This window comes from Giraffa tippelskirchi, chromosome 9 (genome assembly GCF_054371585.1).
Source record: "Giraffa tippelskirchi isolate mGirTip1 chromosome 9, T2T-mGirTip1v1.2.pri, whole genome shotgun sequence".
Classification (NCBI taxonomy): domain Eukaryota; kingdom Metazoa; phylum Chordata; class Mammalia; order Artiodactyla; family Giraffidae; genus Giraffa; species Giraffa tippelskirchi.
In genome coordinates, this window is record NC_137283.1 from 116,438,982 (window position 1) to 116,465,653 (window position 26,672).

A 26,672-nucleotide genomic window follows, 5' to 3' on the forward strand; every position below is an offset into this window, starting at 1 on the left:
TTCCACCGAGATATCCTAAACTAGCTTTTGGTTCAAGCCAATTCAATTCAACCTACATTTATGGGATCCCTCAAAGATGATTTACCTTTAAACTAATGAAGCCTAAGCTGTATGCCCCTGACTTGCACGGCCACTGAGAAAACTGAAGGATGCTGGACATTTAGACGCTGGAGTTCCGGGTAGGAAGCAGAAACCAGGTTGCACATAGGAAGCATTTCTATGTGGCATTCTGGTTAACTGCCTAAAAGTTCACAGAAGGAAGGGACCTGAATCTCCTACCCTCTAGTAATTTGTCGTTATCTCTTTTTGCATTCTTTTGCAGTCACTTCATTCCAAAAGAACTCCATAGGGCGTATTTGGCTTGGTAGGTTTTTGTGGCAAAGTGAAAGTCGCTCAATCGTGTCCGACTCTTTGCGATTCCATGGACTATACAGTTCACAGAATTCCCCAGGCCAGAATACTGGAGTGAGTAGCCTTTCCCTTCTCCAGGGGATCTTCCAAACACAGGGATCGAACCCAGGTCTCCCGCATTGCGGCCGGATCCTTTACCAGCTGAGCCATAAGGGAAGCCCTTTGAGGCAAAAATTACCTTTATTTCTCTTTCCAAACACAGGAGAAACAACAGAAGTCAGGAAGTCGTATACTTTAATACAAAGCCACTGTACTGCTTTGGAAGCCTGTAAGATGGAGTAAGGTAAACCCAAACAAGGAACGGTTTCCCCATCCCATCCTTTCTCCGTGAATTGGAGCTACCGCAGACGCCCGAGCCGCGCGGGCTCCAGGCCGGAAATGACAAAAAACCCTCGCGAGACTCTCCTAACTGCGGCGAGACTTCGTGAGAGTCAGTTCCCGTCTCCTTTCTCAGTGTGCGCAAGGGCTATCTCCTCCCCGCTTCCTTCCTCTGCTACCGCGGAGCGGGCCGGAACTTTTATCCGTAGGAACTGGTTTATACAGCAGAGTGTTGCCGGCCGGCGTCAAGGAGAATAGGGTGCTATCTTCTTCCTCTCACCGTCGCCGCCGCGGAGCGGAGCTGAGCCCATCAGATCAAGGAGCGCGGTGACCGGGAGGGTTGGGTCTATGGTCGCTCCGCGGGCCGCTCCGCCGGCTGGTGCTTTTTTATCAGGGCAAGCTGTGTTCCATGGCAGGGAACTTTTGGCAGAGCTCCCACTAGTAAGTGATCTTCCGTTTTCTCCGGGCCTGGTTCTTGAGGTGCTGTGTGTACGGGGCCTGCGACTCCCTTTGGCCTGGATCCCGGCCCCCTGTCCCGAGCGCCGCGGAGGCTCCCGGGAGGCGGCGGCGGCCAGAGGCGGGATGTGCTTTTTCTTCGGCGACTCCCCTCACCGCGCCCCCTTGGCCGGGTTTCAGAGGTGTAGAAAATTTCTTGGCGAGGGTGGGTAAGAGGGGTTGGGTCTCCGGAGAAGGAAGGTTCGAGAGTTTTAGCTTCTGATTTTTGGTTTAGCTAGGCCGAGGTTGGGGGCAGGGGAGAGGCGGGGCTGGCAAGGGTTGGGCTTTGGGATGGGCACAGGTATGGGAAATGTGACACACTTAAGAACTCTGAGGCTGGCTTCTCAGGACAGTTGTGGTTCGCTCTCGCCTGATATTTGTAAAGTAGGTTGGCGTCCGTAGTCTTTTGTCCTTCTTCTGTGTTGAGTGGATTAATATTACTCCAAGGAAAGGAGGGAGTCAGGCTTGTTTCTGCTCACGAACCGCCTTCTGCCACTGTCTTTAAGCCTATATGGTTTTTATGTCAAGGGCTCTCAACATTTGTCCATTTCGTTAGTCTATGTCTCATGTTTTGTTTTAGAAGTGTATTTTCTAGAGACTTTACCAATATCTTTAACGTGTTTTCATGAATAAGTTTTTGTTGACGTCTGTACTTTGGAAGAACTAGGGTAATATTGAAAACATTTCTCCCTAAATACATTTGTGTAAGCAGATAGGAAGATAGTGATGGAACTAATTGAACTTTGGGTAGGCTGTACAGTGTATAGTTGAAAGACGAACAGGACCTGATGGTATCTTAGTGTAAATAATTTTTCATGCCAAGAGAGCGTTAGTAACTAAATTTTGAGTGTGAAGATGGATTCGTATATTAATTGGTATTTTAGCCGTTTACGCTAGAAAAAAGAAACAATGGGCTTTAAAACCGATTTTCAGAAAAGCAGGTTTTCTTGCTATAAGTGGTTCCGTGGAGATGAAAGGCTATAGAAGCTTTACTTCCAATCATATTTAATTTACGCTGTGTTCACTGACTGAAATATTTACTTGGGTAAAATTAAAATATGGAAAATTTCGGTAGTGGAGTAGTAGTATTCTGGTAAACTTTGAAAGAAGCTGAAAGAATTGACAGATAGCCAGCTGTTGATTATCAGAAGTTACAGCCCTTTTTCAACTTAAAAAAAAGAAGTTCCTGCCCTTTGATAAGTCTTTTCATTATGCTTTCATTTGCTGTTGGCTTATTAAAAGGGGGCCAGAATCTATTTTATAAAATCAACTATTTTTTCACTTTTCAAATATAAAATTATTATAATGTTAAATGTGCTGTTTTGAAAACTATCCTTGCCTCCCTATTCAAATAGTCCTGGAGAAAGAGGCCACTTTGTCTTACTCAGACCCCTTGGGAATCATGGAGTGCCTGATCTCCAAAAGGTAACAAATATGAAAGACAAGACAGTCAATTCAGGAAAAACAAAGATTATGAAAGCCATTGTTTTAGGTGATTTTGGTGAAAGAGGAAGATTGATATGATTTTTCATGGCTTTAAATTGCCCTTTAACATTAACTGCTGCTATCAGCATGGCAATTTTTTTTTTCCTCAGTAACATAGGAAAGAATGGTGAATCTTACAATCATGTGTAATTTTAAATTTGAGAATATGTGGTGTTAACTGGTTTTTCTTCCATGCTGCGTGCTGTGAAGAAAAACTTTAAAAAGAGTTGTTTGTGGAATTTATCTTTTTAAATATTTGAAATGACTGGAGAAGAAATTGATGATTTTGAAACAGAGAGACTCCTAGTATTTTTCAGGAAGTTAAGTAGAACACAATACATTCTTTGACCATGGTGCAGTAAAACTAGAAGGACACTAGACATTTGCTGGTTGACTGAAATAATGAACAGGTAACAAAAAATAAAACTACAAAACCAACTCTGGATGCTTTACTATATATCAAAGAGGAAATTTAAAATACAGTTACATACTATCTAGGAAGTAGTATAATGAGATTAATATATATTCATGTCTATGGGATGTGGCCAAAGCCAAGTTTATAAGAAAGTTAACATCTTCAGTAACTGAAAAAGAATAAAAATTATATATTTTACTTTGGGATATTAAAAAGGAAACAGTGAAACAAACCTAAGAAAAACAGGCATAATAAAGATAACACTGATATTGAAAAGGAAAAAATAGTCAAATTATAAGAGCTGCCTCTTTGGAAGGGAAAACCAAAACAGTAGACTATACTGTGCTACTGAATATAGGGGGTAAGGAATGATCAGTTCAGTCCCTCAGTCGTGTCCAACTCTCTGAGACCCCATGGACTGCAGCACTGCTAGGGTTCCCTGTCCATCACCAACTCCTGGAGCTTGCTCAAACTCCTGTCCATCCAGTCAGTGATGCAGAAATACGAAATTAGAAATGAGAAAAGTAAGTAATCACAGATGTACCTTTGGGTTATCTCCATTTTCAAAGTAAATTTTAAAGCCAAAACAAAGTAAAGTTGTCAGAGAGCTACTTCTTTAAAAATTGCTCCAGGCCCACATTATTTCACAGGTAAGTTTTTACCCACTTTAAAGAGGATCTGCCATTCAAGTTGTTCCGGTTCACATAAAAAGTTTTCCAGTTCTCTTGAGGCCATGATAACACAGATAAAAATCTAGCAAACGTAGCACTAACAATGGTCACTTTCAAATATTGATGTAAATATAAGTTACTGTCAAACAGAGTTCCGCATTACATTAAAAGTATAAAAAATGACACGGATTTTATTGTGAAAATTAGTACTAGGAAATCTGTTAGTAAACAGTGAAGGCATTAAAAGGGCACCTAATAAAATTCATTCTTTTTTTTCTCAACATTCATTCTTGACTAAAGCTCTTACTAAAACAGACATAGGGTGGTAATGTCATGAATACATATCAGAGCACTAATGGTGAAACATTAGGAAGATTAGGATGCCTCTTGAACATTGTTCTGAATGTACTGCTATTAATGTAATTAGCAGGATGCTCATGCTTGTGCTTAGTGACTTCAGTCGTGTCCGACTCTTTGTGACCCTGTGGACTGTAGCCCGCCAAGCTCCTGTGTCCATGGATTATCCATGGACAGTTCATTCATTCTCCAAGAATACTGGAGTGGGTTGCCATGCCCTTCTCCAGGGGATCTTCCCCCACTTAGGGATGGAACCCGGGTCTCCTACTTGTTCTGCATTGCAGGTGGATTCTTTACCCCTGAGCCACTGGGGATGCCCAATTAGTAGGATAATGAAACATAAAAATGACAAAAACATAAAAATGACAAAATTATAAATATAAGGAGATAAAATTAACCAGAAAATTCAATTAATTGAAACATTATTAGAAATAATAAAGGTTTGATAAAATGACCAGTTACAAAATTTAAAAATTGAAAACTTTCTTTTAATGTTGATGGAAAAAAATAACTTACAGTGTAACAGAAAATATAAAATACTCAAGAATAAATTTAAATGTGTAAGACCTATAGAAGGAAAATTTTTATATTCTGTGTAGAACATAAAGATTTTAATAAATGAAGTTTGAATGCTAGCATTGTAAGGGTATAATTTCTCCCTAATTGACCTTTAAATATAATGCAATCCCAAACAATTTTGTATGAATTTCTTTTTGGAGGACATGATACAATGATTCTAAAGTTTATGTTTTAGAATAATATATAATTATAATAGAACTGCCAGAAATCTTCTAAAGAATAGTAGCAAGAGGTTTTTTCCATACTAGATTTTAATTACTTGATTTTGTATGTTTTAAATTTGGAGAAGGGACTGACAACCCACTCCAGTATTCTTGCCTGGAGAGCCCCATGGACAGAGGAGCCTGGTGGGCTACACAGTCCATGGGGTCGCAAAGAGTCAGACAGGACTGAGCAACTAAGCATATATGTTTTAAAACATATATGGGTCAAGAGGGTCAAGAATCCACCAGCAGTGCAGGAGACTAGAGATGCGGGTTCAATCCCTGAGTTGGGAAGATCCTCTGGAGGAGGAAATGGCACCCTACTCCAGTATTCTCGCCTGAAAAATCCCATGGACAGAGGGGCCTAGCAGACTAAAGTCCATGGATCGCAAAGAGTCAGAAATGACTGAATGACTGAGCACAATATATTTTAAAGTAGCATGGCATAAGAACAAGAAAAACAAATTAAAAATAAGAAATTATAAAGAAGATCCAAATATAATGATAGAATCATACACCGTGAAATTCTGATGATATTTGAATAGCCAAAAACATTTAGCTGGATCCTTACTTTATACCCAGTATCAGATTCCAGATGGATCACAAAAACTGAAAGAAAAAAGCCTTAAGGGTATTAGAAAATAAGTGGAAATTTTTTTGTAAGTCATTTTGTGTCAGGGAAGGCCTTCCCATGTGTGACAAACATAAAATCAAAGTAAAATGTAAATAAATTTGAATAAATATATGATTCAGATTTCTGTATTACAAATCATTAAATATTGAGAAATCATGCTAAACTTGGGGAATGCCTAGAGCATATTTGACAAATGATTTTTTATCCATAATATACAAATTTTAGATCATAAGACTATCTGAATCATAAAAAAGATGACCATCCTATTAGAAAAATGGTCATGTTAGAATTACAGTGTACCAGAGAACTTTATTAGATCAATAAAGGCATGGAAGAGTGTTTTACCTTAGAAGTAAATTTAAATAAAATAGTGAAATGCTAATTTGCCTTAAAGTTTTAAATTATTTAAAAGATAGGCAGTAACCTGTTGGGTCAAGTATTTTATGACACACTCATGTCACTCGTGTGAATGGAAACTGCTGTGGGAAGCAAGCTGACAATGCATATCAAAATTACCAGCAAAACTGACCCATTAGTTCTACTTTTAAGAAATTATTCCATATATTAATCAAATATACAAGGGTGAATTACAGATGTTCATTAAAGCATTGTGATAGTGAAAAAAATAACTTACATGCCTATCAATAAGGATTAACTAAATAATGATCCATCATAATGACATGCAGCAGTTTAAAAGGATGCTGAATAACAAATTCACTGACATAAAACTTTCAAGACATACTGAGTGACAAAAGCATGTTGTAGAGTATTTTGTGGGATCATGTCAATTGCCTGTCTATTTAAAAATAGACTAGGCAGGAGGAGGAGACTTGGTAAAATAAATTCTGAAGTGGCTTTTAACGTGAATGGAATTTGTGAAGTAGGAACATTAAATACTCTAGTTACTCATAAACAGCTGAGAAAAGATACTTCGAATCTTAGGCACCATCAATTGGTATCAAATAATTTATTTGTCACTAAGAAAGTGTAAATATTACTGCCTATTAAAATGCTAGGCATTACTGAAGATGCATCTTGATCTCAGTCTTAGAATCAATGGAACACACCAGACTAGTGACGAGGTGGGGGTGGGGAGAGACAGATCGATAGACTGAGAAGGAAGGGATAAAAGAGCAGATTTTTTTTAGGGCATATTTACATTTATTAATGAGATCATTCTCAGTGTCAATGTTCCAAGAAATGTGAAAAATATTGTTTTTAAAGGTTACTTGTATTCTGTACTTCTCACAATATTAGCAGCCTGTTCAATCTTAGGATATTTTATATAACTTTGTTAATAAATTTTCTATAGAATGTCTGAATCTTTGCCTTTTTTAGTTTACAATGGATTTTGGATAAACAAGATCTGTTGAAGGAACGCCAAAAGGATTTAAAGTTTCTCTCAGAAGAAGAGTATTGGAAATTACAGATATTTTTTACAAATGGTAAACTTTTCTTCTAATTGGTTGAAATGGTGCAGTTGGTTACTACCTCTGAATTAAATGTTTTTCTGTACTAATTTGTGATATACTGTTTTAGTCCCTATTTTACATTTTTATTTGCATGTGTATTCTTTTTTACAATTTATTTATCATTTTAAAAGTGATTTAAAGTCTTTTGTGAGTCTTACATGTCAGAGACACTCAAGACAGTCCAAAAGTATTAATTTCCCAAAGCTTTTATAATGTATCATTAAACTTAAGATTGGTTAAAGCAAAGTACTTTGAGGATAAGTGATTATTTGGATTGGCATCCTTTATTGGTCATTCCTATCTTACAAGTTTGCTTTAGGATTTAGAGTTAGAAGATCCTTGTTCTACCACATGATAGCTTTGTCACAGAATCTTTATTACTCTCTGTCCACTCTTAATGCAAAACTACCTCTCTGTTGTTTTGAGGATTCATTTTGGGTTTTTCATAAACTTTATTAAGTAGTTGTTATAATGTTGATAGGTCTCTAATAATATGAAAAGCATTGAAAACACTTAGCAAGTAGAAGGGAAATAATCATTCAACCTCCTTGATTCAAGAATAGTTTTTACTGTGAGACAATTTCTGTTTTTTTGTTATTGTTTATGTGTAGCTATATATTTTTAAACAAATTTGCAGCCCTAGTACTAGACCACTGTGATCCAAGTAGAGCTGTACAGCATGTATAGGTTTTTCTCTTTGTTAAAATGAATATAGTCATCATTTAACCACATAGAAATTATTGTTAGATGTTAATTATATCAGAAATACATTTAACTTTATTTCTCTTTTAGTTATCCAAGCATTAGGTGAACATCTTAAATTAAGACAACAAGTTATTGCCACTGCTACGGTCTATTTCAAGAGATTCTATGCAAGGTAGGGATGTGTTATTTTGGAAATGTTTTATGCGTATTTTAAACCCTTATCTAATGTTGATGACCTTATATAAGTGAATCATGTGTTTGCCAGAGTTGTATTTTTTTCCCATATAAATGTTTTCTGTATGAATTGTTTTCATGTATGTTTTCTGTATGAATGACATTTAACTTTATTTAATCATATTTTAGGTATTCTCTGAAAAGTATAGATCCTGTATTAATGGCTCCTACATGTGTGTTTTTGGCATCCAAAGTAGAGGTATGAAATACTTTTCTGTTCTTCAGCAAAGTACAGTCAACTTATATTGGTTAATTTGTCCCAGTTTTCACATTACCTGTGTAAAAATAATAACAGATGGTGATTTATATAAAATATTGAAATTTGTACAGGATCAAAGAAATATCTTCTGCCTCTAAGACGTTTATTGTTTGGCACTAAGGAGTATTCCATAAATGCTACAGCTTGTCTACTATAACCTGAGAATGTTCTTCCTTTTCTTCTGTATGCTTCCTGTGTTCTGCTGTCTTCCCTTCTTGGCTCCTGATTGGCTGCCTAGTGGGCTGTAGGGAAAGCAACTGGGAAAGCAAGCATTGGGGTGGTTATAGCTATTAACATGCTTTCTAATGAAGAATGTTTTGGATGAGGGAAAGAGAACAGAGATGGGAACTTTCAGCTAAGACCAAATCTCTGTTCACCTTACTTAACCTTTACAGTATTTTTGAGAGAGCTCAGTCAGCTAAAATCCAGATAATAAAGCAGATGTAATTAACTGGTCTTTATAATAATCCATTGTAATCTTTAGTGATATGAATCCTTTATATTATGTTTCTATTTTTAGATGCTGTCTTTAGAATAGTAATTGTATGTCTGAATACTGAATGGAATTTAATTGTAACTGGTAATTTAAGGAGGTAGAACCTACTCTGTTTTTAAGTTCTTTAGTGGAAAAGAAGGTGTTTATAAAAGGCCTGTGTTATGGGGTGGCTTTTCCAAATATTACCATGTAATTGTATCTGAAGGACAACCAGTATGGGAAACCAAGACAAAAATCTTTATGAACTTCTTGTAGATTAACTTAGAGTTTTAATTTGTCTTCTTTGTTAGATATCTTTTGTTACATGATTTAATGAATAGAACTCTTATAATTTACTAAGTGAAAGTTTTTGCTTGAAGAATTTGGGGTAGAATTATCCTGGAAGATAATGTATTCTTTCATATTTGGTTATAGTATTTTAAAAAATCTTTTAACTTTGACCAAATCTTTCTGTGTTTTGTCCAGTTGTGTGAGAACTATATTGAAATGTCATTTAAGAAAATGTCTCAGGCATTTAAATTTCAGTTTCATTTATTATGGCTTGAGGTTTATATGAAATATAAATATATACTACAGGCATACATGGGTTCAAACACACAATTAGATAAGGATGTAGGTTGAAGGTTTTTGGACAGGCTTTAGTATTTAGTTTCTTTTTTTGACTAAGGAACCAATTCTTGAGTTTTTCAGTTTTAAAATGAAGCTTTGGGGAAATTCCTGGTGGTCCAGTGATTGGGACTCTGTACTGTCACTGCCGAGGGCCTGGGTTGGATCCCTGGTCAGGGAACTAAGATCCTGCAGGCTGTACTGTGCAGCCAGAAAAAAAAAAAAAGAAAACAAGCTTTTGACTTTATAAGGTTAGCTACAAATTAATTAAGACTATGTAAGGTGGATCACCTCATAAATTTTAGTTATTTTTACAGCAGTGGTGTATTAAGTTCAAAGAAGAAATAGGAACTGATGTCCAAAGTCTTAATACCATACTGTGGAAATGAATTTGAGTACAGAAATTAGGGCTTGGTTTCTACTTAGGTGGTGGTGGTGGTTTAGTCGCTATGTCGTGTCTGCCTCTTGCGAGCCTGTGGACTGTAGCCTGTCAGGCTCCTCTGTCCATGGGATTCTCCAGGCAAGAATACTGGAGTGGGTTGCCATTTCCTTCTCCAGGGGATCTTCCCGACCCAGGAATCGAACCTGGGTCTCCTGCATTGCAGGCAGATAATTTACCAACTGAGCTGTCTACTTTGGTACCTTCCAATAATATTAAATTATAAAATTATTTAAGCATTTGTGTTTAAAGTAATTTTAAGGAAAGGTCATAAATTTAGATATTTAAGTACATCATTCCTTTGCAAACATTGGAGAAACATAGGAAATACTCTGTTTTAATAGACTTCAGATATACTTAGGTTCATTGGGTTACTATGTACTTATTTAGTCTCATTTACTTTTGTCTAGGAATTTGGAGTAGTCTCAAATACAAGATTGATTGCTGCTGCTACTTCTGTATGTAAGTGCAAAAACTATATCCTGCTTTAAAATTGTAATTCTGAAGAAGGCTCCATAGGACATAGATGTTTCTCAGTTTATGAGAGCTATGAGAGATTAGTTGGGTCTGTTACATCTCTTGAGGTGAGGTTATTACTGTGAGTACTAAAAATGGATAGTTACTATTGATCTAAAACCATCAGTTCTGTGGCTCTTAATTTTATAATTAGGGTAAAGAAAATTTTTATTTTTCAATTTTAATATACTTTATTGCTCCATAATGACTAGCTATTGTGTTACTCTTGTGGGTGAAATAAACTATTTCTTTAGCAGTTGTAATTATGTCTTTGATGGAGATTATGTATTTTTCCCTCCATATAGAAAAATATGGTACAGGAAAATATTCTGACTCTTTAGTCCTACAGCTGATTCTATGCACCATTTTGGGTCTAAGCAGCAGCTATGTAGCCTTGAGCAAGTTGCTCTACCCTTTGGCCTTAGTTTTTTAAAAAGATGGAGTTTATCTACCTGTGAGTGATAGAATTAAAGGAAATAACACTGTAAAGTACTGTACACAAGGTAATAACAATATTATCTTGTGCTCCATCTTCCTAGGTTAAGCCAAAAGATATTGCCTAACAAAAGATAATTAATTTTTTTTTTTTCCTCCTGTGATCTTACACAGAAGAGGCAGAAAGTGTTTTAAGTTTCTGAGCCAAGGTTTCATATTTTAGGGTCATTCCCATTCTGAAAAGAGTGTATTATAAGTGAATCTTTTTCATGTCATGTCTTATTTTGAGGATAGAGAGTAATAATCAGTTTTGCCATAGAATTGAATATACCAAATGTATCCCAGTGATGAAGTATTAAATTGTCATCTGGAAAATCAGGATTATTAAAAAATTGAAAAATGACTGCAAGGAAATCTAGCAGAATATTAGCAGTGCTCATCTCTGAGTAGATTATAGGTGCCTTATTTTCTTCTTACTTTAGTCTCTCTTATCCAGATTTTTTAGAAGGTGTATATTTTAAAAAATGTAAAAGATCTATTTCCAAGGTTTTTTTTTTTTTTTATTTGTCTTGCAAAAGCTTAAAAGCATACTCATAAGAGTGTTTTACCAATGAATGGGGCAGTTAGACACTATTTTATTTATTTCATAAATTTTATGGTGTATTATATGGCCCAGACAGCTTAAGTTTCAGATTTCAGCTCCAGTGCTTTTGACATGCAAATTAAGCAAAATATAACCTCTTTGTTATATGAGCATATTAATAAAATCTATGTCATAGGGTTGTTGTGAGGATCAAATAAGTGAATATCAATAAAGCTCTTAGAACCATGCTTTGCTCAGTGTGTTATTAGAAGTTTGCTAGGGCAGCCGTAACAAAATGCCAGAGCCTGCATGGTTTAAACAACAGAAATTTATTTTCTCAGGGTTTTGGAGGCTGGAAATCCAAGATTAGGGTGTCAACAAGTTAGTTTCTGTTGAGGCCTCTCTTCCTGGCTAACAGATGCCTACATTATTTCAGTGTCCTCACATGCCCCTTTCTCTGTGTGTGTGCATCTCTAATGTTTCTTCCTTTGTAAGGATACCGCTGTTACAGAATTAAGGCTCCATGCTTATGATCTCATTTAACCTTAGTTGCCTCTTTAAATGCCCTGTCTCAAAATATAGTCAGATTGAGGGTTAGGGCTTCAAAATGTAAATTTGGGGGGAGGGACATTATTCACCCCATAATACTCAGTAAACTTGTGACTATCATCATGTTCATCAATAGCAGCATCAATTATCATCGGAAAACACCATACTGGATGCAGTGATGGATAGAAAAATAAGTACAAAGATTTAAGGACAGGAAAATAAGACATCAATATAGAAATACTAATACAGAAGAAAATAAGTGGCATAAAAGAGTAACAGAGGATGCAGTGAATGTTTTACATGGAAAAAGATGATTTGTTAGATGAATCCAAAAAGACTTAAATAGAATTTGATAAAGAATTTGTACCCAAGGAAATGCAGGGGAAAGACAATCTAGGAACATTGAACAGTCAGTAAATATATGGAAAAGCTAATGAGTTACATTCAGCGAATGGTGAGTAAAGAAATAGTAGGAAAATAGCACTACCTGACTAAGGCCAGATAATAGATGGCCTTCAGTGAGGAATTTGTAGCTTGTTCTGTTGTCAGTGGTGGTACCTTTCATAGCTTTTTTTTTCAACATGAGGGTGATTCCAGATTGTGTGTTGGGAAGTGATTCTGGCAGAATTATGTAAGATGAATTGGAGGAGAGCTTGAGTGTAAGTTGATGGACAAATTTTGAAGTTTTTCATGTGATACGGCATGGATGAACCTTGAGGATACAGTGAAAGTGAAGTCGCTTAGTCATGTCTGACTCTTTGCGACCCCGTGGACTGTAGCCTACCAGGCTCCTCAGTCCATGGGATTTTCCAGCCAAGAATACTGGAGTGGGTTGCCATTTCCTTCTCCAGGGCATCTTCCCGACCCAGGGATTGAACCCGGGTCTCCTGCATTGTAGGCAGACGCTTTACCGTCTGAGCTACTGCACTCGAGAGGAGGATACTATGATAGGTGAAATAAGCCAGTCACGAAAAGGTAAATCTGTGTGATTCCACTTATATGAAGTAATTATAGTAATCAAATTAATAGAGATGGAAAGTAGAATAGTGGCTACCAGGGACTGGAGGGAGGGAGAAAAAGGGGGCATTGTTGTCTAATGAATACAGGGTTTCAGTTTTGCAGGAGAAAGAGTTTTGGAGATGAAGTGTACCTGCGTGCGTGCTCAGTCACTTCAGTCATGTCCAACTCTTTGTGACTCTGTTGACCATAGCTCGCCAGGCTCCTCTGTCCATGGGATTCTCTAGGCAAGGATACTGTAGTGGCTTGCCATGTCCTTCTCCAGGGGATCTTCCCAACCCAGGGATCGAACCCTTGTCTCTTATGTCTCCGGTCCTGGGAGGCAGGTTCTTTACCACTAGCGCCACTGGGGAAGCCCATACAACATTGCAAATGTAATTAATACTACTGAACTGTATACTTAAAAAGAGTTAAAGATGGTAAATTATATGTAATGTATATTTCATCACAATTCAAAAGCCATCAAGAGTTTCCTGGAGGACCAGTGGTTAGGACTCAGAGCTTTCACTGCTGGGGCCCAGGTTCAGTCCCTGGTCAGGGAAGTAAGATTCCACATGGCATGCAGCCTGGCCAAAAAATTTATTGAAAAACAAAGAAACCAGAGAGGGATTTATAAATCTTAGAAACTTTAATAGGTGATAATTTTTAAATTATTAATAACTAAAAGGAGAGGAAAGGTTAAGTAGACAATTCCTAATGTCAAGTTTAAATGGCTTAAGATTTCCAATCTTGACAGATGTTACCTATCTAAATTAGCTGTTAGAATACTCAATTCCTACCATTTTTGAGGAGATAGAGGATTGATTAACAGTGTTTTCATTTGTATTTTTGGTGACTTAAGTAGTAACTGTGTGTGTATGTGTGTATGTAGTTTTGAAGAAAGTCCTAGAGACCTTTGCAGGTATATTCATGATTTTATTAAAATGTATCATTTGATTAAAAAAATACATATTATAAAATGTTTAGAATGTTCAGATCAGTAAAAATCCTTAAATCTCAGAGATAACCACTGTTAACATTTTTGGTTGTATTATCCTTCTAATATTTATATATACAGTTGACCTTGAATAACACAGGGGATCAGGACACCAACTCTGCTAAGTCGAGAAATCTGCATATAGAACCTTGGCTCATATAGTACTTACTTATTGGAAAAATCCATATATGTGTAGACACAGTTCAGATCTGTGTTGTTCAAAGATCAGCTGTGCTATGCTTAGTTGCTCAGTTGTGTCCGACTCTTTGTGACCCCATGGACTGTAGCCCACCAGGCTCCTCTGTCCATGGGGATTCTCCAGGGCCCTCCTTCAGGGGATCTTCCCGACCTAGGGATTAAACCCATGTCTCCCACATTGCAGGCAGATTCTTTACCGTCTGAACTACCAGGGAAGCCCAGGGTCAACTGTATATATTTACAAATATATAGATACTTGTGAACACATATACAACCCGTGTTCCTTTTAAGCTAAATTACTAAAGAATAGAGCAATACCATTCTAGAGCTGAAAAGATTTTAGAAATGATAAAAGCCATTGATTTTTTTCCATTTCCTTTATTTTTTTAAGCAGCAGAATCCTGTCTTAATATATTAAATATATCATTGAAACTCTCTAATTGTAATTTGGATGGGGTCCTAGAGCTTACTGCCACTCAGTCTTTCCCCTTGCCTGAGAAAGGAAGAAAAATCTGCATCCCTAAGCGTTCTTTCTAAAAATGATTTAGCTCCACCACCAATATTTTACAGTGTATTAAAGAAGTTTTGTGTTAATGAACTCCCCATTTTCTCAGTTTAAGTTTTTTTGTTTGTTTTCTCAGTGAAAACTAGATTTTCATATGCCTTTCCAAAGGAATTTCCTTATAAGATGAACCATGTAAGTATATTGTATAAAGTAAAACTACTTGTCAAAGCTGTGTATATAAACTATACCTCCATTTTATATTAAACTGAATAGTCTCCTAGAAATGGCAGTTTAAAATTGTACAAGAATATGGACTTTATTTCTAAATTAAAGCTAACCTGCTTCTACCATTAAAAAAAATAATTTATAGCTATGGTTATTAACCCTGGGTGCCCATTAAATCACATTGGGAGCTTTTTTAATAATACTGATGTCAGGGGCTCTCTGGAAATGATGAATTTCTATTGCCATTTTAATAGACATATTCTTTTTCCACCTTGCAAGTGATGTTTTTTTCTCTTTAAATTGTATTTTTGTTTCATTTTCAGTACTTTATTCTATTATTGATTTGTAACAAGAATGATATTTAAGTGGAGATAATTACGTTTTTGCATTTGTTGAGTGGAAAGTATATTGTAAAATCGGAAGTTTATACAGGATATTTTAAATAAAAACAAATAATAAGACTGCTTATATGAGACTGGCTTTTCCTTACAAGAATTAAAATGTCTCATAATCACAGTTGCATGCATTGTGTAAACAGTAATTTTTTATAGCATATGTTCATTTTGATATAAGCTATTGTTTTCTTGATTTAAAAACATATTAGTAAAAACTTTTGATAAATAGCTATACATTCTTATGTTAGACTAAATAGACTCAATTTAATTTGCTTTCATGTTGACATTTATAATCTTTTTAAAACAGGTATTAGAATGTGAATTCTATCTTTTAGAATTAATGGTAAGTATATTTCTTCCTTATGATTAATAGAGTAAAACTTACTTTCAAATTTAGTGAAGTCATAAATTTAAAGAAATAATTGTAGGGAGGTGCATTTTAAAACCGCCCGAGTAATATGTGATGGTAAATCATAGTTCCTCGTGGCATCATCACCTGTATGCTCTTGGAAGCCTGTAAAATTGTGTATCTTACTTAGGATGGGAAGTGTTTTCTGTTCTATAGTAACTATAATAGGATTACAATCAAACCAGTCAGGACAGTAAACCACTGTAAATTATTTGCACAATTTGCATATATGTGTGGGATTATTTAAAGATAGATTATGTCTTTGGCAGAATTCTGCTCCACCAGTTGGGAATTACGGATCTATAGGCTAATAAGAGGTTTCAGTGTGTTGCAGATGTGACACTTTGAGTCTCTAAGGGAATGGATGCTGACTGACTGCCAACCGATTTACCAAGGTATATTCCAGAGAGAGCACTGCCTTCACTGTTAACAGTAGAGTTTAGGGCTGCCATGCTGCTTGCTTAAGAGAATAAGAGGGAAGCAAGCGTGAGTTAGAAAACAATACATTTTGAAATACACAATTAAAAATCAGCTGGGTAATGATAAGGTTTTTGTGCTATAATAAATCTGTTTTTATACATACACATTTTTTAAACTGTTTCTAGGATTGTTGCTTGATAGTGTATCATCCTTATAGACCTTTGCTCCAGTATGTGCAGGACATGGGCCAAGAAGACATGTTGCTTCCCCTTGCATGGTAATTAGAACAGAAGTTATTCATAGTGTAACATGTTATTAGCTAGGAAGGTTGACGATTAAATATGAAGTTTAGCATTTTTAAAGTAAGTAAACAGTGCCCCAAGATATTTTATGTTGAGTGAAATCTCTGCTTAGTGAATTTTAATAACTATATTGGAATAAATGCTAAAATGATAAAGATCTTTAAATTATTTATTTGATGGATTTTCCATTAAAATTTGATTCTTATGAAAAACAGACTGTTTACATGAAAATTAAGATTTTATCTTTAAACAATAATGGAATGTATAACTGAATCACTGTGCTGTACAGCAGAAATGAACACTGATTTTAACTATAGTAAAATAAATTTAAAAATGTTATCTTTAATCAGAATATTTTGGGTGGTGTTCAACATACATATTAATATTGTACAATTTCTAGTTTCCTAACTGATTTTCTAATTTTAGAAAAAACTTTATATTAAAATTTATTGTGAAGTTTTAAATTTTTAAATATATTTAGCTGCAATTTTATTCATTAAATTGGCTTATTGTCACATTCATGTATCCATCTTTTTCCTTTGATGTTTTCACCTTTATGTCCGTGTTAAAGTAAGATAAAAGTTATAAATATATATAGATATGGAAAATCTGGCCCTCTCTGGAGGGAAATGTACAATCATATGAAGTAGTTCTGCTTTCAGTAATATTATGATTTACATTTCTATAGGAGGATAGTGAATGATACCTACAGAACGGATCTTTGCCTACTGTATCCTCCTTTCATGATAGCTTTAGGTATGTAAATGTGGTGTACCTTTATTAGCTAAATTATTATAAACCTATTTAGGTCATCCTAAAAGAAATTTCACCCTATTGTGCTTTATGTTTTTATGTTCCTTGAAGTAATAGACTATTCCTTGCATGTGAACTTTCAATAATATGAACTGCAACTGTCACAAATCAGGATTATTTCCCCCCACCCCCCTTTTTTGGTAAGTTTTTTTTTTTTTTAATTGCTTAAAATAATTTTAACCAGTATCTGAGTTTTTTGGGGGAGAAGTTTGGAATTAAGGCTTCTAACATTAGTTGATATTTATATAAAATTAAGTCTTTCATTTCTTGAGCCCAAGTCAAGTAAAGGAGCCTTTTGTGATCCTTAGTGCCTTGCTGGAGGGAAACTTAGCCACCATTCTGTCAGTTTTATCTGTGAAAGGCAGCACTGTCATGAATTACTAATAGAACAGATGGTCTTAGGTTTAAAGTTCCTTTAATTTACATTTGTGGGAAAATTACCTAACCCTTTCTGAGTTTGTTTCCTTAATTATAAAATCTGGGCGGTACTAAAAACTCCGTATAAATTTGTTACAAGAATTAAACAAGATTTCTTTTAAATAATGCCTGCTATATATAAGGCACTTGTTAGTTTCCATTTCCTTTCTGTCTTCATTTCCATAACTCTTGTCTTCTTGATTTCCTCCTTATTCTTTTACCAGTTCAGACTTACTTTCATTGGTTTCTCTTTATTCAGTTACCCCTTTAATGTTTATGTTTCTCAGCCTTCTTACATAAGGGATGGCAAATAGATTATACTTTTATAGTACTGGAGGCTCGCTGGAAGTCCTGCATTTGGAAGGATTCTAAAGTGGCATCTGGGTTCAGTGGGGAGGAATGCTGAGATCTGCATGTGTAGGAAGGCTGTGTGCCACATCTCTGTCATCCATGTTTTTTTTGTTCTTCCCCAGGCAGGCTCGTCCATTCTCCTGTCTCTTAATGTGTTAAAACATTTAAATTTCTTTATTCAACCAAGATTTGCTCCTGAACTGGTCTTTATATCAATCTGTGCCTTTTGGATAGCTTCCTTTGGCATCTCACTGGCCCTCAGACTCTTGATTAGGACTGAACCCATCAGTTTGCTCCAAAATATACTTTTATTTTTTTTTTTTAATTTTTTTTAATAGACTGTTTTATTTACAAAGTACAAGTGAGTGAAAGTGTGAGGCATAGTGTTAAGTCACAGAGTTAATAAGAAGGAGCTGTAGCTCCCTGTAGAGCAGAAGGAATGAAGGAAGATGTGGTTATCAGAACCTGGAAAAAAAGCAGAGTGGAGAGGATAGAGAGTATAATAGGCTAAATAATGTCCTCCCACCAAAAGATCCACCTTCTAAACACTGGAACCTCTGGTTGTTGCCCTAGAGGCAGATATGCTGGCCTTAAGAAGCATCACCATGAACAAAGCTAGTGATAGCTTACGGTGAACCGTGTAGGATTCTTGATCTCCAAAGAAGATTTACCTGATAGAAAGGTCCTTCCACCCAGGATGGAGACAGTTCCTTAAATTTTGTCTTCTTCCAGTCTGATTGAAGGTCATGTGTGAGGCATCTGATCTTCATCCAAAGACAGATTACTGAGATAAGCTTCAGAAACAACCCTAGAGTGTCCAGTTCCACTAGACCTGTCACCTGGCAAAGTCAGTGCTAGCAGCCTTTTTAGTTCTGACAGTTTCAAGCAATTTCTTATTGATTTTCTGTGAAGAAGTTACTCTATTATTTCCTCTTTTAGAAGCTTCTAGATATCAGTCAAAGCACAGCTGGCCTTTTCCAAATTCGTCTGCACTCCCCAAGAAGGCAGATGGGCACAAGGGACCACTGCTGGTACCAAAGCTCCAGTTCCTTGTGGAGTTCAGTCAAAGGAAGGAAGTCCACTCTGGGTCCCTTCGTGGTCACCATAACTGTCAACTAAAAAAAGATGTACAACTTGCGAGTTATGAGTTGTTTTATTTGGGGCAAAATGAGGACTGCAGCCTAGGAGGCAGCATCTCAGATAGCTCTGAGAGACTGCTCCAAAGTGGCAGTGAGTCCAAAATATACTTTTAAATGTCTTTGTTACGTTGATGAATAGGACTAGTTGGAAACCCAGTAGTTAGGCTCTTTTATCTACCTCAATACCTACTTCTAGCTGGTAACCAACATGTGTTGTGTCTCTCTTTAGTAACCTCATAGCTGTCTTCTCATTTTTATCCAGATTATTACAGCAATCTCCTTCCTGGCTAATTGGCCTCCAGCATCCCTGTTCTCAAAGAGTCAGTCTATCTTCCACACTTGAGCAGGGCTAGAGGTTCTCAACCAGGGATAATGTTGCTCCCCACAGGATGTGGGGCAGTGCCTGGAGATGGTTTTGGTCATAACAGCTGGGGTGGGATGCTTCTGGCTTCTAGTGAGTAGAAGCCAGGGATGCTGCTAAGCATCCTGCACTGCATAGGGCAGTCTTAAAGAATTGTCCAGTTCATACTGTCAATAGTGCTGAGGTTTAGAATTTGAGCTGGAAAGAACTTTTTAAAATGCAGAATTTATGCCCCAGTTAAATCTTTCAGTGCTCCTCCCAGTTCAGTTCAGTCGCTCAGTTGTGTCCGACTCTTTGCGACCCCATGGGCTGTAGCACGCCAAGCCTCCCTGTCCATTGCCAGCTCCCAGAGTTTACTCAAACTCATGTCCATTGAGTCGGTGATGCCATCCAACCATCTCATCCTCTGTTGTCCCCTTCTGCCTTCAATCTTTCCCAGCATCAGGGTTTTTTCCAACGAGTCAGTTCTTCGAATCAGGTGGCCAAAATATTGGAGTTTCAGCTTCATTATCAGTCCTTCCAATGAATATTCAGGACTGATTTCCTTTAGGATGGACTGGTTGGATCTTGCAGTCCAAGGGACTCTCCAGAGTCTTCTCCAACACCACAGTTCAAAAGCATCAATTCTTCGGTGCTCAGCTTTCTTTATAGTCCAACTCTCACATCTGTACATGACTACTGGAAAAACCATAGCCTTAACTAGATGGACCTTTGTTGACAAAGTAATGTCTCTACTTTTTAATATGCTGTCTAGGTTGGTCATAACTTTCCTTCCAAGGAGTAAACGTCTTTTAATTTCATGGCTGCAATCACCATGTGCTGTGATTTTGGAGCCCCAAAAATAAAGTCAGCCACTGTTTCCCTATCTATTTGCCATGAAGTGATGGGACTGGATGCCATGATCTTAGTTTTCTGAATGTTGAGCTTTAGGCCAACTTTTTTCACTCTCCTCTTTCACTTTCATCAAGAGGCTCTTTAGTTCTTCTTCACTTTCTGCCATAAGGGTGGTGTCATCTGCATATCTGAGGTTATTGATATTTCTCCCAACAATCTTGATTTCAGCTTGTGCTTCATCCAGCCCAGCGTTTCTCATGATGTACTCTGCATATAAGTTAAATAAGCAGGGTGACGATATACAGCCTTGACGTACTCCTTTCCCTATTCGGAACCAGTATGTTGTTCCATGTCCAATTCTAACTGTTGCTTCCTGACCTGCATATAGATTTCTTAAGAGGCAGGTCAGGTGGTCTGGTATTCCCATCTCTTTCAGAATTCTCCACAGTTTGTTGTGATCCACACCGTCAAAGGCTTTGGCATAGTCAATAAAGCAGAAATGTTTTTCTGGAACTCTCTTGCTTTTCCGATGATCCAGTGGATGTTGGCAGTTTGATCCCAACTTCTGGATAAAATCCATAGCTTTGTTTTGCCATTTATATACCTGTCATTCTCTGCTCCACTCCCACCTTTTGTAAAAAGTCAGCTTAGATATCATCTCTTTAATGACATGCTCCCCAACTCCATACTCCCTGCATCACCTCAGTCTGTGTTTAGGATGTCTCTGTCCCTAGTTTACTCTGTGTATGCCCTGAAATGGCATTTTCCACTGTATTTTTATTACCTATTTTTATAATTCTAACCTTTGGCCTTTCAGTTCATCTTGGATGAAGCCCTACTTTATAACTTTGTTTAACTTGGTGCAACCAGTATGTCATTTCACATTTGAGTTGCTGTTTGCCTAGAATGTCACTGTTAACAAAGTCATATGGTTAACCTGACCCGGGAATATAATATTTAATAAGCCTGTGTGGGATCAGGGTAGGCAGGCTGCTTGGGAGAAATTACAGTAGGCAGAGTTATGATGTAGATTGTTATCTTTGGGCTCTTTCATTATCTTTGGTAGTTTGTATTGTAAGTAATGTATATAAATACATTATATATAGTTCATTACATTTTTTTTTTCTTCAGCTCTGTTGGATTACAACACTGAATTCTGTATAGGGTGCCCAGTTTTCACCTAACTTGATCATATGCTAATGAATTGAAAAAGCAGAAGCAACACTGCTTTTAGTTGAAATACCAAAACAGAGTTGTGTTGAAATTTATCAGTACATAGATTGGCTGGTTTTTCTGGTTTGTTTGTTTTTGTCACTCTGACTTTTGGGTGTATTTTGACTACTACTTTGTACTACTGTTCAGGGATTCTTCTCCTGCGCTAATTTTCTCAGCGGACTTTTTCCTCTCTGACATGCCCTAACTCTCAAGGCAATTGCACCATGACTAGCTCACCTCATGCTCGCCATTAGCAGTTGTCAAAAACCTTAAAAAAAAAAATTATATATATATATATCACTCAGTAATTTTTCCTCCCTGTAAGATTAAATTGATGGGATGGTCATATAATTCATAAATGATATGAATCTGTATAATTTTAAAAAAGAATATAATAAAATACACATAAGTAAATGAATATCATTCTGACTCCCTACATTCCATGTGCAGTTAAACATGGAATTTGTGTCTCATTTTCTCTCCAGCTTGCCTGCATGTAGCCTGTGTTGTACAGCAGAAAGATGCCAGACAGTGGTTTGCTGAGCTTTCTGTGGATATGGAGAAGGTAATCTTTAGAATTCCCTTAACTGAATATAAACTTGAACATTTTGAAGTTAATGTTGTATTTATTTACCATGTGCCTAAAATTTCATGATGTCAGCCAGGCTATGAGTACTTTTTGGTTAAAAAAAAAAGTTAAGAAATATGTTGGCAAGAAGAATTGATTTTGACCATTTAGGTTATATTTCTTTTCAGTTTAGGATTACATAGAATGGTAAACTTATAGTTTGACAGGTTGGAAAGCAATCTCCAATTGCCAGAATTATTTTAAAAGCTACCTAGTGACTACTGTAATACTACTGTAAACTCCAGTAACACAACCTATCTCCTGACAATGGATCGTTGCCCTTTTTTCTGCCTTTTTTGCTGAAATGTTCTAGAATCAGTCCAAGGATAGATTTACTCAGGGGAAAAAGATCTAATTTGGAAACTGGACTTGATAGATTTGTAGCTGCTGGTTTTTGAGCACCTTAACTCATGTGTAGAGTAGTTAGTAGAGAATCAAAACAAAGTCTTTTGTGTACTATGTCTCATTAAATTGTTTGAAACAATGGTTTTAGAGGAGTGTACTCTGTACTGGTAGGGCTTCCCAGGTGGCTCAGTGGTAAGGAATCTGCCTGCCAGTGCAAGAGACACCAGTTTGATCTCTGGGTCAGGAAGATCCCCTGGAGAAGGAAATGGCAACCCACTCCAGTATTCTTGCCTGGAGAATCCCATGGACAGAGGAGCCTGGCAGGTTACAGTCCATTGGGTGGCAAAGAGTTGGATATGACTGAGAATACACATGTTCTGTAGTGGTATTCTTTTTCATGATTTAGACTTTTGTTCCTAGTACCTCACTGTTTTGTTTTGGTTTAAGATATCAGTAGATAGAAGGAAACCAACTGCAGAGATGGATAAGGATAAGACCTAGCATATATGTGCTTTCACATTTACCAGGATTGACTAACCTAATCTGAAGGATAGAGACTATGTTTTCACTGTTTCCTAAATGATGTCTAGGATGTGATGTGTGTTCTTTATATACCAAATGTTGCTTGATATTGCCACTGAGAACTTTTCAAATGTTTTCTTCTAGATTTTGGAAATAATCAGGGTTATTTTAAAATTGTATGAGCAGTGGAAAAATTTTGATGAGAGAAAAGAGATGGCAACTATTCTTAGTAAGATGCCGAAACCAAAACCTCCTCCAAACAGGTACTTTGTAGATTTTAATTATTGATTTTATTTAATTATATATTTCATAGGCATTATATTTTTAATAGATTATGCTATTTTGTTTTTATAAAATGTCTTCTAAAACTTCATTATACATTTCTTTAAATTTGTGACTTGATATTTTGAAGACATCTCATTTTAAAAAATACATTAATCTGATCATCTGTTAACTTTTCCTGATATAATGGCAGGTCTATTACAGGTATCCCTCAACATATGGCTATATAGTGTACATAAGTTTAAACAGAACAGAGATAGGCAAGTTCATCTAAAATTCAGGGATAAACAGTTCTGTAGTAGTTCCATGTCAGTTTCACTCTGTGCCATCTTTTTTTCCCACTACTGGCTGTTACCCTGTTGATAAAGTTCAGTATCATTTTTCAAAAACTTAGATGATTGATCTGATACCGTAAAGATAAACAATTTGGACTTTCGAGTGACTCAGAGATCCATTGCACATAATAACATAATTTTGCTCAGTATGAGTTACTTGTGCTGAAAGGGTTTTTTTGTTGTTGTTTGGGGGTTTTTTGTGTGTTTTACTGTTTTTTAATGGGATCTATTCATTTAAGTTCAGTGGTTCTCAGCTGTCAATGTACATCAGATCATTTCGTTTAGGGGAAAAAGGTCAGAAGGGAAACTACCCATCTTATTCATTTATCAAGAAAAATAAATAAGTTATATAACATTAAGATTGATTTGTAGATCTGGTATGTTAAGGTTACCATTTGGAAAAATTAATACTTTTACAAGGAGCTGTTTAAGGCAGTCATTCAAACAGCTGCCTTTGGATGCATTTTTTGCAGAAATTCCCTGAGTGATTCTTCACTAGTTGCAGGGCCTGAAGCTGCAAGATGCTGATGGACAAGATAAGGCAATAATCCTATTGCCACAGTTACTGGTATTTTCAGTTTCAGTGTTTAAATATTCAGTGCTTTCCAGGAAATTACCATATTTCTTTCTGACTTCTAAAGGTTTGCTGTATTCACATATGGTTTTATTATACCTTTGGACAATAATTTTTTGGAAGAACACTTCTTGATTTTCATTATTAGTAGGAATAAGATTTTCCATGTATAATTTAATTTAATAGGAAATTTGTCTAGAAGAATCTCTATGTTGAGTGATACCTGTAATGACAACAAAATACCCTAATTTAAATTTTTGAGTGTATATGGACACTAACTTCCAGAATGCTTGCTTTCTGTGTGAGGGCACCAAGTTACATAAGAATAAAAACATGAAACCAAATGTAGTCTTCTGGATTTTAATTTTTCCACATCTGTATTTTATGATCGGAAATGTCTCTGTTTTGTAGAGCTATAGCAAAGAATAACTTTAAAAATTAGTAGGTTTACTAGGGTGTTGAAAATGAGTCTTTTAATTGGTGTAAAATCTCTTTCTTCCCCACTTGAACAGTGAAGGAGAGCAGGGTCCAAATGGAAGTCAGAACTCTAGCTACAGCCAATCTTAAAACATTCCGAAGAATTTCATAGTGGACCAGTTGGAAATAAACCATTGGACAGGTTTCAGTAATGTCTTCAGTGGAACACAAATGAAAATGAATAGCTTGTTTCTGTCAAGCATATTGGGAAGTGATTTTATTTTTGCAAAATGTTTTCCTTACCTAATTTGATTCTAATACATAATTGATTAAAATCTATTGTTTATGAAAGTTTGGAAAGGTTCTAAGAGGACCTACAGACAGACATGCATAGATTGTTGAAAATTAATAGCTTCTGATTAGTAAAATTTTTCTTAATTGGGATAATAGAAATTTTAGCTTTTTATTAAGCCAGAAAACATGAAGCATAATTTGTTTAAAATTCTCTTTGGTCACTGAATGACCAAAAAAGGAAATAAGTCAAATATATGAGGGTCTTTTTTTTTTCCCTCCTTAAGTTAAACTTTAAAATTGTATTTAAGGAATCAAATCTTACAAAATCCTGGAAGGTTTTGGTGATGATGATTATGATTTCAGGGAAATGAATCAATTACCTATGATTTTAAAGTGTATTTTATTCAGTAGTTTTGGTATCTTGCCATGGAGGAAGGATACTAGCCCAGCCTAGCAGAAAAGTGCAATATGTACAGCATACTTTTGACATTTTAAAAGTTATACTCCATAACCATTTTGAAATGCTGGGCAAATATTTTAAAAAATTGCATTTAATTCAGTTAATCAGGCATTTTGAAAACTAATTGGATAAAAACTGTAATATGGTTGAAATTTGGTAACATTTTTGTTATTTTTACTGTGAAGTTTTTTTATATGACGTACACACCCTAGTTTATTTTTGTGTCTTAGTGTGGACTTACAGATTTACTACAGTAATCCTGAGCCAGGAACACAGTCAGGTTTCAGGCCAGTTAGATACTGGCTGTTCTTAATTTTCATCTGAGTGTAGGACTTCAGACTAAATGTTATGTCAGTGGGACTTTGCTGTCTGTAGAAGTTACTAAATTACATGATCGTTTCTTCAGACTTGAAGGAGAGTGATAAAATTTGGAGTCATAGGATATTGATGTACAATTTAAGGATTAAAAATTTTTATAATTCAATTGTGAATAATGGATTATTAAATGTTGACTTCCTACTATAAAACTACAAGAATAAAAATACATTCTCCAGCTACATTGACTAGTGTCTTGAATTTATCGTTTTTGAATCTTCTTTCTGTTGTTTTCGGAGTCTTTCTTTCTTTGGATAAGTATTAAAGCCTTCTATAATTTATCAAGTAGTAATTTCATATGGTTTATAAACAGACTTTAGAATTCTGCTTCCTTGTGGAAAGTATCACATAAGCTGGAAAGAGATTATAAAGTCAGTACCATTGACAAACATAGGTCTCCTAGGATTATGAAATAAGAAAAAAAAGCTCTCCTCAGGTCTGAAGGAATTAAGATTGGCTTGGGTTGGAAGGGCAGAGTGATTATATATATCACAGTCATTGACTTAACCCTGAATTTTTCTTTAAGCCTACCTATATTTCTAAAAACTTTTTATTTTGAAAAAATACATGCCTGGTACTTTTATTTTCAACCTCTTAAGTAGAAAATGTAAACATATACAAGAGTAGATAAAATGTTATAATGAGCCTCCTTAATACCTGTCAACTCATGGCCAATTTCATTTTAAACTCCCACCACTTCCTCCAATATGCATATTATTTTGAAGCAAATCCAAGATATTTTGTCCATAATTATCGTAGTATGTAATCCTAAGAGTAACATACCTAGAAAAGAATTTGTCAAAATAATTTTGGAATAATCAAATATCTAGTGTTTATATTTTCAGTTATCTCATTAATATCATAAAAATTATTAAATAATTCTACTTAGGATCTAAATATAGACCACATGTAATTAATTGATAAATCCTTTAAATCTTTTAAAATTCTTGGATTCCTCCTTTATTTCATTTCAGAAGTTCCCCATTTTGGTTTGCTTGTTC

At 35.8% G+C, this 26,672-nt stretch overlaps 1 protein-coding gene and 1 long non-coding RNA gene across 4 annotated transcripts in view; one reads left to right on the plus strand and one right to left on the minus strand.

Moving 5' to 3' along the window:
• Window positions 1-997: 997 nt before the first annotated feature.
• LOC145521120 (uncharacterized) lies at window positions 998-5,556 on the minus strand. Its single transcript, XR_014065133.1, has 2 exons — window positions 5,036-5,556; window positions 998-4,339 (listed from the first exon to the last, which is right to left on the minus strand). It is a non-coding gene; the product is annotated as an uncharacterized LOC145521120 (long non-coding RNA).
• CCNC (cyclin C) overlaps window positions 1,042-26,672 on the plus strand; it is a 35,102-nt gene continuing 9,471 nt past the window's right edge. Inside the window, exons 1-12 of one of the 3 annotated variants that reach the window (XM_081529162.1) lie at window positions 1,042-1,170; window positions 6,907-7,013; window positions 7,833-7,917; window positions 8,109-8,178; window positions 10,190-10,241; window positions 14,695-14,750; window positions 15,486-15,521; window positions 16,193-16,284; window positions 16,998-17,065; window positions 21,925-22,004; window positions 23,079-23,197; window positions 24,025-25,853. In XM_081529162.1, the coding sequence (XP_081385288.1) occupies window positions 1,139-1,170; window positions 6,907-7,013; window positions 7,833-7,917; window positions 8,109-8,178; window positions 10,190-10,241; window positions 14,695-14,750; window positions 15,486-15,521; window positions 16,193-16,284; window positions 16,998-17,065; window positions 21,925-22,004; window positions 23,079-23,197; window positions 24,025-24,079 (852 nt within the window). In that variant the 5' untranslated portion in view covers window positions 1,042-1,138 and the 3' untranslated portion in view covers window positions 24,080-25,853. Of the gene's footprint in view, window positions 1,171-6,906; window positions 7,014-7,832; window positions 7,918-8,108; window positions 8,179-10,189; window positions 10,242-14,694; window positions 14,751-15,485; window positions 15,522-16,192; window positions 16,285-16,997; window positions 17,066-21,924; window positions 22,005-23,078; window positions 23,198-24,024; window positions 25,854-26,672 lie in introns of those variants that run through there. The other 2 variants (XM_081529161.1, XM_081529163.1) reach the window with 2 other exon arrangements.